At 55.1% G+C, this 17,408-nt stretch overlaps 1 protein-coding gene across 11 annotated transcripts in view; it reads right to left on the bottom strand.

Moving 5' to 3' along the window:
• The window catches only part of AP1B1 (adaptor related protein complex 1 subunit beta 1), a 49,287-nt gene that overhangs the window by 14,831 nt on the left and 17,048 nt on the right, over nt 1-17,408 (bottom strand). For all 11 annotated transcript variants that reach the window (XR_005723032.1, XR_005723031.1, XM_040251397.1 and 8 more), the window contains exons 2-11: nt 15,004-15,066; nt 11,928-12,033; nt 9,234-9,369; nt 8,033-8,278; nt 6,738-6,928; nt 5,756-5,977; nt 3,513-3,633; nt 3,062-3,157; nt 2,300-2,415; nt 1,886-2,051 (exon numbers count right to left, since the gene is read on the bottom strand). Coding sequence is in view for 9 of the 11 variants with exons in the window: in XM_040251397.1 (XP_040107331.1) it covers nt 1,886-2,051; nt 2,300-2,415; nt 3,062-3,157; nt 3,513-3,633; nt 5,756-5,977; nt 6,738-6,928; nt 8,033-8,278; nt 9,234-9,369; nt 11,928-12,033; nt 15,004-15,040 (1,437 nt within the window). In the remaining 2 variants the exon portion in view is untranslated. The remainder of the gene's footprint in view (nt 1-1,885; nt 2,052-2,299; nt 2,416-3,061; nt 3,158-3,512; nt 3,634-5,755; nt 5,978-6,737; nt 6,929-8,032; nt 8,279-9,233; nt 9,370-11,927; nt 12,034-15,003; nt 15,067-17,408) is intronic.

Raw genomic sequence — 17,408 nt, forward strand, 5'->3', positions numbered from 1 at the left:
GACGTTGGCATTTTGATCTCAGCCCCTCCCCTGCCCACGGCTGGAGAGGCTCAGGAGCCAGGACAAGGGGACTCAAAAAGACAATCTAAAGTAAGTCCCCAAATCGCAAAGCACTAAGTATTCTTATAAAAGCTCTGAACTTGCCTCCCATGAGGCAAAGGAAGCGGGCAGTTTACACACACCAAGTCTGAGGACACCCTAGGCTGGCCAGGAGACAAGGAGAGGGGCCCCCCGGCCTCTATGATGGGAATGTAAATCAGAACCGCCTCTGTGCCAGGGCAGTCTGGACACAGCAACCCGGACCGGCAATGCACAGGCCCTCCTACCAGCACCACACTCTTAAGAACCCATTCTCCAGCTGTACCTGCAGACGAGCTTGCCACAGTTTGCTCCCAGCAGAGCTGTTTAAAAGAGCAGAAGGCTGGACACCTAAATACCAGTCAGGGACCCTGCTTAAACAGGGTCCTTCTGCATGAAGCTAGGAAGCTGTAAAAAGCTCTCACAATGTCATGGCTTTCAGATGTATTTTTAAGGGAAAAATACAACTTGCTGATCAGTTTGAATTTGCATGGTTTGCTATAATAATTAAAAATAAGTGAGAAGGAAATATATAAACAGTTGGTCCTCATGAGTCACACAGGACACACCTGCAAATCTGCTTGCCAACGTTTACTCATGACCCAGAAACCCATGCTTATGGCACCTTCACAGTCATTCACAGACGTGCAGAGCAGCGAGCGTGTGCGCTGCCTGACATACAAGCTCCTGGCTGAGGTCAAGTGAGGTGGTGCTCAGTTCTCATCGTGAACGTGCCACGTTGTCCACAGCTTGGGGCCTTCTGTTGGTGATGTTTCTGTTTACAAGGGGCCCACCCCACCCTAATATAGAGCTGCAGAGCTGTCTGGGGCCCCTCAGGGCAGGAAGGCTGAGATATGCCTTTGGAGAAAATACACGTGTCAGATGAGCTTTGTTCGGGTGTGAGTTACAGCTGCTGGCCTTGAGTTCAATGCTGATGAATCGACCGAGTGTATTAAGCAAGGTGTCTTTAAACAAAACACATGTAAAACGATGTTTATCTTGACCAGTAGATAAACATGCAGTGACTGGAGGTGTGTAGAAACAAGACTCTATTTCTCCTGGGAGTAAGGGTTTAGCTTACTAAATCAGATTTGACTTTATGGAATGTTAAGTATCACAAGTGATGAAAATTGACTATTTTTTGTCTCTGTAGAGGAACTGGCTGGTGTGTTCCTAAACTCGCTCTCTCGGGAAGCAAACCCACCCACCCTCCCCGCAGAAACCAATGAGTAACATGGTGCTTTCCGGGAGAAGAACTCAAGGCCAGGAGAGTGGCAGGAAACAGAATTTTTACTACAGATCCTTTCGTGTCTTTTAGGTTTTGAACTAAGTCAGTGTAGTTCCTATCCAACCATAAATACAAAATTAAAACAAAGTCAGGACTTCCGTGGTGGTACAGTGGATGAGAACCCACCTGCCGACGCAGGAGACAAAGGTTTGATCCCTGCTCCAGGAAGACCCCACAGGCCCCTGGGCAACCAAGCCTGCGCCCCACAAGAGAAGCCAGTGCGCGGGGAGCCCGCACACCGCAGCTGGAGAGTAGCTCCCGACTACTGCACTAGAGAAACCCACATGGGGCCATGAAGATCCAGCAGAGCCAAAATAATTAAAAACAACAACAAAACCAGAAATGTCTACAGCCTTCAGAGTCCTCCGCCACAGACTGTCCTCAGGAGCGCCCCTTAGGCACCACAGTGAGGGACGAAAGGGACCACGCCTGTCCCCCGTTCACCTCTCACATGAATGCCCACACGGCGAGGGTGGTGTCAGGAGGGGCAGGGCCCCGAGTCCCACAGGTGCACCTCACCTGGGTGCTCTCGTCGTGGAAGCCTTCCAGGAAGCTCTCCAGCAGCTCGTCCGCATTGTCTATCCGCTCGGCGTACTCGCCCACGATCCAGATCATGGCGGCTCGTGCCTCGGGCTCGTCCAGGGAGTCTAGGTTCTCACATAGCGTGGCGATCACGCTCTCGTACCTGGACAACAGGGTGCGGTGACATATGAGCACTGAGGGCGCCCAGAGACACGGGCAGCTACTCTACGAGAGCCCAAGAGGCTGGTGGGGAAGAGGATATGAGCTTTGTCCTTTACACCTTGGTTCCTGTTTAGGCCTGGGGCGCAGAGCAGCAGGGAAGAGAGGAAGAGGGAGCGCTCCCCGCGCTCCTCCCCCCCACCCGGCCCCAGAACCGCAGCGCCCCGCCAGGCAGGAGCAGTGGCCACGCACTTGTTGGGGTACTTGCGGAAGATGTCCTTGATGACCACGATGGCCTCCTGAACCACGTAGTTGACCTTGGTCTGGATGAGGTCGAGCAGCGTGCTCACGCAGCGCTCGGCGGATTGCTGTGTGGGGAGAGGAGAGCGTGGGCCAGGCCTCCCCACACCCCCTAATTCCAACATACTGTGTCAGACTGTGGGAGCGACTCCTCACTGCCATCAGAGGCATCAAAAGGGAAATGTCTTGAGAGGCTGGGCTCAAGGGACCCCTTGGCCTCCAGGGACCCATTTAAGGAGAGTCAGGTCAGTGGCCCAAGAACATCTCCAGAGAACATGAAGGACGAAGGGCCAGGACACGGGTCTCAGTGACCCTTGAAAATATGGAAAAAAGGGCACACAGATGGTTGAATCGTGAAACTTGCCAAAACATTCAGCAGGCAGAGCCCCCTGGCCCAAAGTCCATGAAGTGAAAGCTAAGTCTACGGGGGCCACCATCAGCTTGGGCTGCCCCACCATCTGTGCTAACGCTGCAGGAGATCCCATGATGATGACGGGCTGATTTCATCTGCAGCAACTCAGAGGCCCAAGGAAGATGACAGATGAGCAGGAGCCAAATCTGTACCACGGGAGCCTGCAGGGCTCCAGCCGTGACCCACAGGCCCTGCTGGGTCGTGAGCAGCTGAAAGATGCTGTTTGAATCAGACTGGTCTCCCAGTTTTGGACTCCTTGCCCTTCCTCCTTCCTCCCACCCAGGACAGTCTCAGAGGCTCACCTCCACCTTGATGGCACAACGGCCGATGGCTCGCACAGCCTTCCGTACAAAGTCCACGTCCACCTCGGTCGCATACTCTTTCAGCTCCGCCAACACCTGGGGCCCAGACCGACGAGATGGAGTTAGGGGGATCTGGCAAGGCGCCCTCCCGGAACACCCCTGGGCTGGGGGTGCGCACAGACACAAGCCCGATGGGATCCTGCCTCCCGTTCAAGGTGCGAGTCCTGAGGGAGGGAGGGAGCTCTCAGGTGCCCCGAGAGGAAACCAGGAAGGATGACCTGTCAGGGCTGGACAAGCCTTGTTTAGGGTGATCTAGCTAATGCATCCACTCTGATGGGCGGATGATAAGTGACAACAGAAAGTACAGGTTCCTTAATCACAAAAGTACCCAATAACATTCGTGGAGAGGTTGCCTACGAAGCCCAGGGCCCGAACACCACCCTCTGCCGACCTGGGCGATGTTGGCCTGGGAGGCCAGGCGGATCATGATGTCCAGCTTCTCCAGCTTCACGTAGATGGGGTCGTTGTACTTCACGAAGAACACCTTCATCTCGTGCTTCAGGACCTCAGGCCTGGGGATGGGCAAGGGCGCGCAAAGAGCAGGTCAGGGGCCTCTCACATCTGCTGGGGCATCTCTGGGGTCAGACGTGGGGCCTGACATCCGTGAAGGCAGTGACTCCCGTGGCCACATGCTCCTGGGCAGGGGACCTGTGACCAAGGTTCTGACCAGCTCCTGCATGTCCAACCACATCCCAGGAAGGGAAGCAAGAAACACTTCACATTCAGGAGGCCACAGGCACCAGGCAATGGGCTTGGTCAGTTCTATCTGGTGACCTCAGGCCTGTCTTCTCACTCATGCAACGGGACGCATTCTGTCAGAAACGCTACCATCGCAGGGCTGCACTGCTGGTCCTAGAGAGGCCTGGCATCTGGGCACCTGGCTCTCGAGAGTGCTCCCACTGTTCCCGACTAGGACACAGGGGCTTGACTGGGCCTGGACTGACAGGGGAGGGAGCTCAGGAGATCAGCGTGAGGACTCCTCCAGATGCCACCTGGCCTCTCCCTGCGGTCCAGCTGTAGAGCCCCACCAGGCCGATAAACCACCTCCTATGAGTGGGGCCGATATGCCACTTCCTGTGAGTCCTTTTAGTGAATCTCTGAATGCGTGTGGGGGGGTCCTGGGGACCCCGACCTGGACACCTACATGAGAGGTAGATGGCAAGCACCTGGCATGATGCATGCCTGCCTCAGAGAAGGCACTCACTGTCAGAAGTGTCCATGCCCCTCCCTCAACCGGTGCCCCCCTGCCTCCTTTTCCCAGCTGAGGAAACCTGAAGGGGAGCGGCCTGTCCTGGGTCACACCCCTAGTGCTAATCGGGGCGGGAGCGAGATGGGAGTCACCATCCCTCCCTGGCTCCCACTCCCACGGCCTTTCCACAACAGAGAGGAGGAAGAGAACGGTGAAGAGGGAAGAATACACAGCGGGAAAGCTGGGCAGGCTGCGGTGGGGCGGGAGGGCTCCTGGCGAAGCAGGGCCTCGGTTGTGCTGGGGGGTGGGTGGGCGGTGGGGTCCTGCACTGCATGGCTGGAGAGGTGGTTTCCGCCACCAGGACTCGGCACTAGCTGCCCAGCGCACATGGGGCCTGGCGGTGCCTCGGCATCAGGCTCAGCCCCTTGGGAGGCTGGCTTGTTAAATAAATCCCGCACAGGAAGCCCCTTCTGCTGATCGGGCTGCATGAGCCACGACACCTCACTCACCCCACACTGCAACTACGACTCTCGTCTCGTCCTCTGCTCAGACACTCAGACAGCTTTCCTGAATTTACCTCCCAAACCTCTACAAACGTCCCAACTCCCTTGACGCTTCTGGGACCCGAGGCACGTGCTCAGAACCAGACTGAGGATACAAGGACAGGGAGCCTGTGCAGCCTTCTGAGAGAGAATGTTTACAAGAGGTGCTTGTTCTGCCTGTGAATTAGCTGCTGATGGAGCTGTTTGACCAGAGAGGCTGGAAGCTGAACTGCAGAGCCTGCCCTGCCCGCCCCCAGCACGGAGCTGCCGGGCCCCTCCCAGGATGGTTCATGGCTTGCTCGCCCCAGCCACCCCAGTGCCCTTCCTTGGGAACAGCGGCTCACTGCTGTGGCCATCCCTGCGGGGTGGAGAGAAACAGGTGCTCTGTGCTCTGAGCAGCCCCGAGGCTGATGTAGAGTCCGTGTAGTCCTCAAGCCTCCAGAGCGTGGACTCCTTCCCTGGGAAGAACGCACGCACACACACCACCCTACACCCTGCTTCAGGAGGGCTGTGGGGACTCAGACCAGCTGCTGTCCATGGTTAAGAAGTGCACGCTAGCCTCTACCTGCCTAGGCTAAGCCAAGGCTTCTCAGCCTCTCACTGCTGGCGTTCTGGGGGTGGGGGTGGGGGGCGCTCCTATGCACCATAGGCTGTGGGGCAGCCTCCCCGCTTCCACCCCTAGATGCCAGCAGCAGCAGCCCCATGATGACAACCAAGAATGTCTCCAGACGCTGCCAAATGTCCCCTGTGAGACAAAGATACCAGTGGCTAAGAATCCCTGGCTTAAGCTGTTGAGAGGCCCTATCCGGTGGCAGGTCAGTCTCCCTTCGGAGCCCCTTCTCAGCAGAGGCCGCCCCTCCCAGCCCTGGGGCACGCAGGGCCCACGCGCAGCAGCACCGCTACCTTTTCTGCACGATGAGATTGATGTTTCGCAGGGCCACGTACTGCAGCTCGGGCTCGGCCGACAGCAGCGTGACCAGGGGCGGCGCCAGCTTCTTGAGCAGCGTGCCGTAGTAGTCTAGGTCCTTGGACAGCATCTCCATGAACTTCATCAGCACCTTCACGGCAGACAGCACCACGGCAGAGTTGGCGTGGGACAGCCTGGGGGTGACCCGCTCACAGATGCTGCGGTCCGTTCCAAGGGGGGGCGAACAGGAGAGACAAACGGAGGAAGCACCCTGTTTTTAGTTATCAAGATAACATGTCTTCTGTAGGAGGGAGATCTAGATGCTGGTCCTCTTTCCTGAAGGTCAAAACCACTTGGAGCCTCAGTTTCCTCATCTAAAACATGGGAGAGGATGATGCCAGCTGCACAAGGTTGCTGGGAGCCTAACTGAGACAATGCATGTCCAGCACCGAGCACAGTGCCTGGCCGTCAGCAAATACTGGAGAAATGTCAACTCCCTGCCTTCTGTCGTGAGGGCGCTCAAAGCGGGAAGAACACCATGCTGGTTAGCACCAAGAGTCAGGGGGGCCTGACTCATAAGCTGGGACACCTGTGATCTCCTCCACCTCCCTGTGAACCAGAGACAATGACGAAGCTGCTTTAAAAATGATCCTGCGCGGGGGAAGCACCCAGCAGAACCCCAGGCTCCCAGTGGGAATCAGTGAACCGTGGCTCTCAAGCTACCCACCTCCCACCTTGGCCTGCAGTGACCGAAGTCTCGTCAGCGGCCCGAGCAGGCCCTGGGTTCTGTTCTGTGCCCAGTGGGCAGCGAGCTGCCTGCCTGAAGCAACACCACTTCCAGCCTGGCTCTGTGTCTGAGGACGGTCTGTGGGGCGAGGCCCTGGAGAGAGGCCCACCGGAGGCCTGTGGCCCGGCTTCTGGGAGCCCCTGCCCTGAGGATCTGGCCTGGCGAGGCCTCACAGCCCCAGGTCCCCTCACCTCTGGGCCTCCCGGTCGTCTTTGGGTGTGTAGTTGGCCAGACAGTCCAGGATGAAGATCTGGCCCCACTCGGTGCACTCGTTCAGGGCTGTGAGCAGCTTGTTGATGGACTGCGGGTTCAAGTCAAGCAGATTGCTGCTGGGGTGAGACTCGGCGATCTCCGAGAGGGCGGCCACCGCGTTCGCCACCACCTATTGGGAGGGTGGAGGAGGCAGAGGCTGGGGCGCTGCTCACAGGCCAGGGCAGCAGGCAGCTCATGACGGTGACTGGTCAGAGTATAAACACCCTGAAAGGGGTATGACCGGAAGGGCAGGGTCTGGAGCACTGAGGGCCACTGCAGGCACCCGCTCCACTGACTCCTCTGTGAGCTGAAATTAAGCGTACCCGCCATTAAAGAAAACCACGACAAGAGAGATCGGCTCTGAGCTCCTGGCGAGAGAAAGCTACCTAACACACAGTCACCCTCTTCCAGCCACAGCAGCTCGTTGGGAGCTTGACAATCGTGCCTCTCAGAGCCAGAAGCTTCCTGCGGAGTCCCTCGGGGTGGTGGGTGCATCTGGGCCTGGAGCACGGTGGGGTCCAGGCGAAGCTCCAGGCCTGCAACCCTTTCCTCCATGATGGCAGCTGTTCCCACAGGGGGCTATGCGGTTTTCAACTCTCCCCTGACCACACAGCACTCCACGGGTGCCCACCTGCGATGGGCGTCTCAGAGGGACACAGAACGAGATGTCTGGGGGGGGCAGGTCATACGTTTCATTTTAGACATGGCCCCACTGTTCTCCAAACTGCTGCCATCGCTGCCATGAGGAGCCAGCTCCCCTCCCAGACGTGCCCAGTGCCCAGTACGCCAGGCTACGCTACTTCCAGGGTAAGCCTCTACAGCCTTGCGAGAAGTGGGGAAGGGGGCGCCCCTCCCGATCAGAGCACTCTGATGTCTTGGTGGGAGGACAGTGATGGCGACGGTGACTGGAAGGGGGAGGAGGGCACAGCCGCTGCACGCCAGGCTATGCCAGGCACACCACCTTCCACACTCCCGGCAGCCGTGCAGAATTAGATCCGGCTTACTGAGAAAGAAAAGGGCTTGGGAAGGTCAGGCGGCTGGCCCGCGGCTACACAGCTCCTTAGAGAGGCTGCGCAGAGAAGCTCACTCCAAAGATGGCGCCCAAACCACTGCGGGCAGGAAAGCAGCTAGCCCACCCACAGGGCTCTGCCTGCCCAGAACCGGGGCTGCCTGGTGGAGGCCCAAAGCGACCCTGAGGGTGGCAGAGGTGGCACAGTGGGCGGCAGAGACTCACCATGGGGTTAGAGTCAGAGATGAGGTCTTTGAGGGTGTCCAGGAAGCCCTGGTCCTCCACCAGCTGGGCGTTGATGTCATGGAGCTTGGCCACGCACACGGCCGCCGTCTTGCGCACGTAGGGGTCCTCGTCCTTCAGGCACTTCCGGAGGGGCTCACACAGGTACTCGGTGATCTTGTCAACGCGGATGCAGCCCATGGTCCGTACCGCCAGGGCCCGGATCAGGGGGTTGGGGTCCTCACAGTCCTGAGGGGAAGCGGCCATTGGCCAGGGGCAGGGGCGGGTTGAGCAACACCAGATGGCTGCCGTGGGGTCTCCCTCCGACTGTGGCCACCGGCACCGAAACGAAGGGTGTGTGTGGGCACTGGGGCTTCCCCCCGCGGCTTAGGTAAAGAATCCGCCTGACAGTGCAGGAGACACAAGAGATACCAGTTCAATCCCTGGGTCAGGAAAGTCCCCTGGAGAAGGAAGTGGCAACCCGCTCGAGTATTCTTGCCTGGGAAACCCCATGGACAGAGGCTGCGGTCCACGGGGTCACAAAGAGTTGGCCACAAGTGAAGTGACCGAACACACCCACACCCAGAGGCGCCTCGCGTCTGCCAGATGCCAGGCTTCGCAGGGCTCCCTCTGACACTCGGAGCAGACAGGCAATACTGTTTCCATTTCACAGGTGAGGGGACTGAGGCTCTCAGGAGGGTCAGGAGCTCAGCTGGTCACAGAGCAGAGCCATAATCTGAGCTGCATCCACCCAGCACTGGGACACAGAACCCCATTCACTGGGGTTCCTACGGGGACACAGAACCCCATTCACCCATGTGTGGATGTTAACAGGGCTGGGGAGCTGAGGTTTTAAAGGTGCACAGAGCTAACAATGTGAGTCCCTGCTTATCCTCCACTTGGAGGACAGAACATGCAGGAAGGCGCGAAGTCTAGAAGGGCAGCAAGACGCCTTCAGACACATGCTGCATTCTGAGCCTGCAAATGACACAGGGCCACGGGGACCCACAGGCCTGGGGCAGCCTCACGGGGAATGAGTTAGCAGGCTCAATGGCATCTGTTTTTCTGGAGACAGTGGGAGCCCTCCACTGGAGGAAGAGCCCCCAGGCGGGGAGTCAGATGGGTGGAAAGGAGCCTCCGTGTTTCTCCCCAGGGAGAACTGAGAGGTGAGCAGCCCTCCCACCCCCGCCCAGCTCCTCCACACCTTCACAAAGGTGTTGACGGCCATGATGGCCATGTCGGGCTGACTCTTGGCATAGTTCATCAAGTACAGGTACACCAGTTTCTTCAGCTCCAGGTTGTCTGTCTGCATACAGTTCACCACGTCGGGGAAGAGGGCACTGGAAGGTCAAAGCCGCGTCAGTGTGGGGAAGCCCAAAGAAAAGAGGAGGAGGACTCTTCAGGCAGCTGATGGGGGCTGGGGAGGAGGGGGCACGCAAAGCGGGCAAGAAATGTTAACAAGACTTCCCAGTAAAGGCCGGGCACCAGCTCCGTCACCCTGGGCATCTGTTGGTAGAAATGGAATTCCAAAGGGCGATTTTAAAAGCCAAAAAGTCCTCTGTTCTTTGCACAAGGCTCATATATGAGCTCTGGAGTCCATCATACTTGGCTCAAAGCCAGCTCTGCCTCTTGCTGGCTGTATCAAGCTGGGAAAATTTCTGTATCCCCGTTTTGATTTTCTCATTTGCAAGAAAGAGAAATAACAAACCCCATTTCTCAGGGCCCTTGTTGTAACTGAAAGAGACAACATACTTAAGGGCATCTAGTCCTCGACACTAAGGAGGCGCTACAGAAATGAAAACGATCATTTTTTCCTTCCCTGATACTTGACGTGACCACTTATATCAGGCTGCTGGTTGCAGAGGGCTTAGGGGAGCAGGGCTGGGCTGGACCATGGACACTACAAGGCACTCACTAAGAACCGGCCCCCACACACAGGGCTCCCACCACAATCCAGGCTTGGTGCTCAGGGCTTTTCATATGATCTCATTTAAGGGCCCTGAGAAGCCTGTAGATTATCCCCATTGTACAGAAGACAAAGCTGAGGCTCACAAATGACAAATAACTGCCTAAGGTGCCAGGTCTGAGTCCAAAGCCTGTGCTCATGAGTGCTGATATACTGGGCAGAACCCTTCCCAACATGATACCCACAGTCCCGGGGTCACAGGCTCCTTGAGATGTGAAATATAGTTAGCAGTCGGTTTTCTGTCTCTGAAATTATCACCTCCTCTTCTCAATTTTCGTGACTTTATGGGCAAAGACATGGGAATAGAGATGTAAGAGGGGAAAGTGAGTTTCCTGAGCCTGGACTGATGCGTCACCCTGGAAGATGCCAGGCCAGGAAGCGGGGAGCTGAGAGTCCACCTCACTCTCCTGGGTTGTCACCTCAGCAGAGGCTCATCGGAGACAGAGGACAAAGGTGCCCCCTCTGTGGCAGGCAGGGGCTCTAACTGAAGGAGAGACATGGTCCTGGAAGGAATGTGCCTCGGAAGGAAGCCCGGGTTCCCAGCAGACGCTGGATCCCTCTGCCGCTCTGTCTTCCACAGGTTTTTCTGCAGAACTGTCTCTCCTGAGACACTGTTAGGAGGTCCCTTGCTGAGCGCGGCAATGGGACAGGGCAATCCTGGAGAAGCCTGGAGCAGTGGGGTCCTACTGAGGGATTCAGATGGGGAGCTGCTCCCTGATGGCACCCAGGCCTACCAGGCACGGGCTGGAGACCACAAGTGCATAGCAGAGAGGAAATGGAGGAAAGCGCCCTGGGTCTGGATTTTAGAAGGGCTGGACGTGAGCCTGCTTCCACCATTACCCAGGCTGCCCACGTGACCAATGGGCAGTCATTGTTTCTGGTTTCTTTGGCAGGAATACCTCCTTTACCTACAGAACACAAGGGACTTCCAAGAAGACACCTGAGCGTGTTCTCCGACTCTCAGACACTCTCCAGTGCTAAGTGTCATAAAGCCTCGCCCTGCCCCTGGGGACCTGCCAGCAGGGCGCGAAGGGACACAAGCGCACGTAAGCCGAGGGCAGTCTAGGGAACTCCACCAAGGTCCAGGAGTCAGGACTCTGTGCTCACTGCCAGGGCCCTGGGTTCAATCCCTGGTGAGGGAACCAAGATCCCAGAAACCAGGCAATGAGGCCAAAAAACCAGTAATAAAAGGAAGAACGTCTAGAATTTAGAATTAGTGACGGGAACACAGCAAGTGCTGTATATTCAGGGCAGTGGGCTGGCGTGATGAGGGTGGTGGCAGGGTAATGGAAAACAGGAAGGGACATTCCAGGCTGGGAAGACGCATGAACAGAGGCGCGGCCACAAGTCTACATGTGACCTGCTCTGCCAGCAGACGCACACCGCAGGGCGGACCTGAACAAGCCTGCCCTGTGGTGGGCTTTCCCTGCACCGTGTTTCTCTCTTTAGTGCAGGATCTGAGGTCCCCAGCCACAGGTGGAACCTGGACCCGTGGCAGTGAAAGCCCTGAGTCTTAACCACGGGGCTGCCAGGGAACCCCCTCATATGGCAATCTAAAACAGGGGGATTTAAAATGAAAAATCCAGACTCCCCATTCTTTTTAAAAGACCTGGCCCCGCTGGGGTCATCTCCCCAGCAGCAATGTCCTCTGGGGCTCCTGACGGGGGCGCACCACATTCACTTCGCTGGCCGCTGCCTTCTCAACCCAGCCCACTTCACTTGCTCCATGACTGTCTGACCCCGTCAGCATCTGAGCACGTGACCCCTCTGCAAACAAAACCTTCTGTTTGGAAAGGAGGTTTGTGAAGGGAAAGACACGAGGGCAGACCTGGATCCCTAGGGATGCTCAAAAGGGGGGATCTGAACTGGACCCAGGCTCGACAGCCTCCCTCTTCCGGCGCCCCCAGGCACAGCTGACCCGCCCCTGCACACCTGACGTCTTTGCCCACGGTCATGGACGCGATCACTTTCTTCACCGCCTCCTTCTTCTTCTCCTTCTTGTCACTGTTCAGCTCTGCCTTCAGCTCAAAGATCTCCCCTAAAAAAGGAGGCAGTGTGAGTGATCCATCGCCACCTGCCAGGTGGTGATGCCGTCCCCAACCTCCAAAAGAACAGAAAGAAGGCAGGGAAGACACTCTGTGCTGCCCACTGAGGGCAGTTTTAGGTCCTGGGCTCGGTGGGGCAGGCAGCAGAGGATGGAAGCCTGGAGGTCACGCTCAACTGAGGAGAGAGGAACCGTGGAAGCTGGGGAGACAAGAGCAGTGCGGACAGGCCCTGCTCAGCTAGACAGCTAAGAACACACAGAGGGAGGCAGGGCTCTCCTTGGCCACCGCACCCAGCGCGGATGGAGCCTGGGGACGCGAGGTTTGGGGGGCGGGCAGGATCTGCTCAATTCCCACACATGGCTTTTCCTGTTTTCCTAGAGCCTCGAGTTAAGAGCTCACTCAGGGTTTCACTTCCTGAGCCACAAGTGGTGGCTCAGATCTGAAAATGGGAATTCAGCTGGCCCACAAGGGCTCCGGGGCTTGATAAACTGTTCTTAAGAACTTGAGGATCGGAAAAAAGCAGACGAGGAAGCAAGCTGGTTCAGGGCCCTGTCGTGGGCAGGAAGGCAGGCGCCTGACAGCCCCAGGGACAGGGTAAGGGCTGCCAGCAGAGCGAGACAGGCCTCCTGCCCTCAAGACAGCTGCAGCCGGCCTTCCTGAGCCTTCTAATCCAGGAGCCTCCGTAACTTCTTCCCATGCCTTTTCTCATCTCACCCTCACAACAGCGCCATACTTCCCCATTTTGCAGATGAGCAAACGGAGAATAGAAGAGGTTCGGGAACTAGACAAGGGACACAGCCATGAGAAGGAAGGCCAAGATTCAAAACCAGGTTTGCCAGCTCCAGAGCCTGCGTGCTCTGGCCGACCCAGGACATTCGCTCTGCTTCTCTGAACACACTTCCTTGTCTGCACTCTCGGCCTTGCCTGGGGCCTTGAAGTCTCTCCTGTAACAGTGGCGAAACGCTCAGCTCGGTGCCTGGCGCTCAGTGGCCAGCGGGAAAGATGGCCGTGATTACTGCTAACTTGCCACGTGACCCTCTTTGTCTGGGCTCCCTTTTTTGTAGGAGCGTCCCCACCTACTCTCTCAAGTTGCCTGGGGTTGGGGTGAAGCAAAAACTATCAGGAGCAGGGGAAGTGCTAGAGGAAGTTCTGGATGGATTTACATGGAAAAAAAAAGAACAGGTACTTTTTCCATTGTTCTTTTTTTTTTAATGACTGAACAATATGGCGTTCAGCAAAGTACCTGCGATGAGAGGCAGTAAACAGGTTAATTGAGAATGATCAGGCAGCGCAGCCTGGGCAAGGCCACACTGAGGAAACTGCTTGACAGAGCCGGGAGGAACCTGCAGAGCTTGCGGTTCAAGCCCAAGGCTCTGGAGCACTGAGGGGACATGTGCCCTCCTCCTCCAGGAGGCCGGGGACTGTGTGTCCCCGACATCGGACCCAACAGAGCCCATGCCCCACCCTGAGCCCTGCCGCCCCTGCTTTGTTTGAGATGACTGACCAGCTTCAGTACAGCTGGGAGTCAACTGGTGGGCCGAGACCCAGGTCTCCGAGGCCCCAAGAAGGCCAGTGCAGTGAACCCGGAATCGGCCTGCTTCTGAAACGTCTCCTTCCTGTCATGGGCCCGAATCCAGTCAGTCACCAAGCCCATCTCCTCAGTCACACACCAGGCACCCGCTCCACCCCCAGCAGCACCCCGGCCTTCCTCCCCAACTCAGGAAACACCATCTCCCATGTGAGCTGTGGTTCTGCCTCCCCAAGCCTCACCTATTTTGACCTTTGATTAGAATCTGACCCAGACCTCTTTTTGCCTAAAACCATCACTGACGTCAAGTTTGGTCCCAGACATTTCCCTAGACTCTCCTCAAAAGAAACCCACAAAACCTCCACACTGACACCCCAATATGCTCAGCACTGTTCCCCATCTCTGGCCTGGTTCACCAGGCCCTGTATACCTCTCCACCTCTCCTTCTATCACACTCTTCAGTAACTTGGGCCAGGTTTCCCTTTCCCTAGATGGACCCTGGGCCCAGCACCTACTCCCTCCCCTCCCCCTCTTTACCTGGCTAGTTCCACACAGGGACCCCCCCCCCAATATTACAGCACCCACAGCCATTTAGAGTGATCACTACTTATTAACTGTCCTCTCTGCCCAACAGCCAGCAAAGCCAGGCCAGAGACTCCATGTGTCTCCTCCACTGCACACGGCAGACACACTCAGGGAAAATGGCCAGAGAAATGAATGCCTGATGTGCAGGCCCTGGCTCCGCTGACCCAAGGACAGACTCTCCTCATCTGTTTGGCAGGCGAGTGCTAATCTCACTTGGACATAAGGAAAGAGGAAGGAAGGGCCAGACAGAAAGATGCTTACAGGGTAAAAGCACACTTGTCAGCCACTACAGCAAACTCCACTTCCTGAAAAGCAGAAACAACTCCAACACCCAAAAACACAAGTCTCGCTCAGCAAATTCAATGCAGCAACTCAGCAGACTGAGTCTTCAGAACTGTGGGGAAATGACTGTGATAATCTCAGACGAAAAACAGGATATAAACTCTGACTTCAAGCACGTAAAACACGTGCCCAGGGGTAAGTAAGGACCAGACAAGCACAGTCTCACTGAGGAACTGCTGACATGGCTGTGTGCTTTCTGTCCTCTAGGGCATGGAAAAAAGTCCCTCACTATAGACAACTCAAAGCCATGGGGAACGAAAGAGGACTTTTTTTTTTTTCCTATACTTGGAGCTAATGCCTTTTCCTTCTGGAATTCTGAAGGAAGTGGTCAGCTTCTTACACCATCAGCAGTTCAAGTTTCCGGATCCACAAGGTTAAAAATGCTCTGTGTGATTCTTGCCACTCATTTCCAGGCCTCCACCCACCCTCACCCCCACCTGCTACAGGGAGCAAGGAGAAATGTAGGGCAGAGAAAAAGCAGAAGACCCCACGATGAAACAAACAGTACCTTTCTTAGTCGTGGTGAAGTACTTGGAGTCCGTCATTTTGGTCCCTTATCTGTGGCCAGACTCTGCAAGACAGAAGAAAAGGTGACTTGCCCTGTGTTCCATTCCATTCTGATTTCACAAGAGGGGAGGATGATCTAGTGCGGGTCTGGCAAGGGAAGCAAGCTTCTCAGCTCTTCACTGGGCAAATGAACCGTTGGATAATAGCTGACTGGGTTCTGGAAGGTAACTCTGAAGGATCTATCACAATTTCGAATGTGCATATCCTTGGCCCAGCTGGAATCTGGAATCTCTTCCATGGAAATACCTGCACATTACTGTCCGTAACAACATGCCACGGGAAGTAAATGCCCACGAATAAGGGAGTGGCTCAATACTTTTTGTAAGAGTCCAAGGATGAAAAAGCACTTAACGATCATGGTTACAGCAACTCCTACGTGGTGCTCATTCTGTCTAGCACGTGTTAAGTGCTCTGCACACGTGAGCTCGTCACAGCCTCAGGAAAGTACTATCATTGCCTACAGAGTCAAAAGCGCTTGGAAAACGCCGAGTTTAAAAAGCTACGGGGGACTTCTCTCCCCAGCTGTTTGCAGGCTTCTCTAACAGTGACGGGCATTAAACTTCTCTAGAGAGGGTGGGAATCAACACACTGCAAGCTCCACAGCACTCTCCCAACCTAACTGGTTAGTTTTCTCAAAGCATCTCTCAGGACACTGCTGGGAGCCAGCAAGGGGAATCTCGCCCATGGCAAAGGTCGTGAGGAAGGGGGCCTGGCAAAAAGCAAAGGCTGAGATCAGGCCTCAGGGGTACCCCTGGATTTTCCTGAGCATCTACCCCCAAAACCAGAGTCTGCCTGCTTTATTGTACTGTGCTTTCCACTCTTCTGACATATCAGGGGGTTATACCCGACCACCTTTCTCTGGAAAGAGTTAACTTAGAGCTCCAGTTAACAGTCTCCTGCATATAAAAGGAATGTCTCAGCTCAAACCCCTCTGACGGCTCTCTAACTTGCCTGACAGTTAAGAGACTTTTACAACTTGTGATTGTTTACAGCCCCTCAACCACGAGAGGCACACAGCTTAAAACATATTAAAGATATAGAGCCTTTTCTAAAAAGCTAAAAATTATATTGGTGATGGGTTTCACTGTTGAGTCAATGACTGCTGCCAGGCCTCCATATTCTTTATCTTTTAGGCACCTGGAAGATATTAATCAATGTAACTGGGATATAGAAAAAGGAAGATGGTAGTTTTGATGTTAGCAACACTAGACTTTTGAGTTAGTGAACTTTCTCTTTGTTATAAATCACTGTACTCCTCTTTCCTTGTTATAAATTGTTGTCCTTGCTATATAAGAATGTAACCTTAATTAGTGCTTTCTGAGAGTGGCACCAGACTTTAGTAAGAACAACACTTTTGTTTTCTGGTTGATGGACCCTTATCAGAAAAGGGCCATAAAATGCTAATAGGCCTCCTGGCCAGAAGATGATGTAAATCACCTAAGACTTGTGTATACAGCTAGGTATGCAGAGAGAAAGCCTGGTCTCGATAAGAGTCAGGGCTGCTGACACTGCAAAATTTTGTATTATCCATTGATCTCTATGTACAACCAAAAGTATAAAAAGCTTTTCTGGACAATAAAGGATGGGCCAGTTCCTGGAAAGACTGTTCCCCCGTGTCTTCTTTTCTTTCTTACTCTATTTTCTAGCTGATTCCCATCTGGGGCATAGAGGCTAGCCGTGTCTACTTATTTGCCCAGGCTTCTAAGACCCAAGCGAGAGGGAGCCCAAGGCGGGGCACCCTCCGCTATTTAAGCGGGCGCCTGTGGCCCTACGTAGACGGTTCAAGTCCCTTGTCTCGGGGCTTTATTGGCTTCCTATGTAAACCAAGGAATACAGCCTCTTTCTCTCCTCTATTCTCTTAACTGCAAACTCTTTCCTTATCTCTCTCTAAATCTATATCTCTCTCTTGCCACGCTGTCCCCGCTTCAAATTACCCTGGATCCACTGAGGCTGGACCCCGGCAGGACACCTCCTAACATAAAACTCATGGTGTGAAGTGCTTGTCTATGGCGACAAGGCAAGAGAGCACCAGACCCTCTCGCTCACTCAGCATTTACTGAGCACCTACCACGAAACCTCGACAGTTCTTCTTGGTCAACATGTGAGAGACAGAAGAAGCCACAAAGGAGCCAAGTGCCTCGGGTACATGGCAGAGGCTTCTGGGGTTGTTCTAACATTTATTAAGAAGCTATCACTGGGGACTTCCCCGGTGGTCCAGTGGTTAAAGTTCTGCAAATCCAAGCAGGGGGCATGAGTCTGATCCCTGGTTGGGGGACTAACATCCCATAAGATGTGTTATGCAACAAAAAATAAAAAGCTATCATTTACTGAACTCCTATTAAAGCC

Source organism: Oryx dammah, unplaced genomic scaffold, assembly GCF_014754425.2.
Source record: "Oryx dammah isolate SB20612 unplaced genomic scaffold, SCBI_Odam_1.1 HiC_scaffold_12, whole genome shotgun sequence".
In the NCBI taxonomy this organism is placed as follows: domain Eukaryota; kingdom Metazoa; phylum Chordata; class Mammalia; order Artiodactyla; family Bovidae; genus Oryx; species Oryx dammah.